A 1,031-nucleotide genomic window follows, 5' to 3' on the forward strand; every position below is an offset into this window, starting at 1 on the left:
CACACACTCACTCTCTCTCACACACACACACACACACACTCACACGCACACGCACTCGCTCTCGCACACACGCACACTTAACACACACTTAACACACTCACACACACTCACTCACACATACTTACACACACTTAACACACACTCACTTACACACACACACACACACTCACACACACTCACACACACTCACACACACTCACACACACTCACACACACTCACACACACTCACACACACTCACACACACTCACACACTCACATAGTCACAGAGAGAGAGAGAGTCTGACCATAACAGAACCAATGACCAGTGATGCAGCATATGAAAACATTTTAACCAAAACACTTCTACAGTTACTTCGTTCAGGATCTATGATTATGAACATGCTTTTTTTTACAGGAGGATAATCAAGTAATACAGTGAGTATGAAAGCTATAAAAGGTCTCTACAATAACACACACCCTGAACACAGCTTGCAGTAACGAGGGCTGTAGTGGTCAGGATTCTGAAGGATCACAAACACAGCCATCAAAGCAGACACTACAGGTCAGCTAAAAAAACTACAAATCTAATATGTCTAAATTTAATTTCCTTTCTAGGCTTGCAAAGCTCGTCTGAGTCTGTCTGGACATCACAATTCTAGTTTCTATTTACTACTACATTGTTTTGTATTTGAGTGCTTATTTTATATTACTTTGTGATATTCCTCGTTTGTGAACACAATAATAAGCTCCGTGATGATGTGGTTCTTCACTTTAACTCTGCTTTCATGAGATATGCTTTCCACAAACACTCCACGCCACCCGGGAACTAGTGCTGAACGCGAAAGCTTCCTCACCTTCGAGACTCATGATGAAGACGGCCAGCAGAGCGTCGGGTGCGCGTCTGCGTCGCGTCGGTGCTCCGCTGCTGTCGGTGTCGGTGTCGGTCTCCGGTGATCCGGCCATGTTTGCGCCTTTACGCACTGCCATTATTCTCTTCCCCGACACGCGCACAACTAACTGAGATGAGATCGCTGCTCGCTGTATTCCGGT

The 1,031-nt window shown here is 45.3% G+C and overlaps 1 protein-coding gene across 1 annotated transcript in view; it reads right to left on the reverse strand.

Moving 5' to 3' along the window:
• Positions 1 to 1,031, reverse strand: part of LOC107570740 (inactive tyrosine-protein kinase 7-like) — a 50,651-nt gene extending 49,620 nt beyond the window's left edge. The window contains exon 1 of the mRNA XM_016256996.1: positions 836 to 1,031. Within this exon, the coding sequence (XP_016112482.1) occupies positions 836 to 968 (133 nt within the window). The 5' untranslated portion in view covers positions 969 to 1,031. The remainder of the gene's footprint in view (positions 1 to 835) is intronic.

The sequence above is a fragment of the Sinocyclocheilus grahami genome, unplaced genomic scaffold (assembly GCF_001515645.1).
Source record: "Sinocyclocheilus grahami isolate Dianchi unplaced genomic scaffold, SAMN03320097.WGS_v1.1 scaffold1499.1, whole genome shotgun sequence".
Classification (NCBI taxonomy): domain Eukaryota; kingdom Metazoa; phylum Chordata; class Actinopteri; order Cypriniformes; family Cyprinidae; genus Sinocyclocheilus; species Sinocyclocheilus grahami.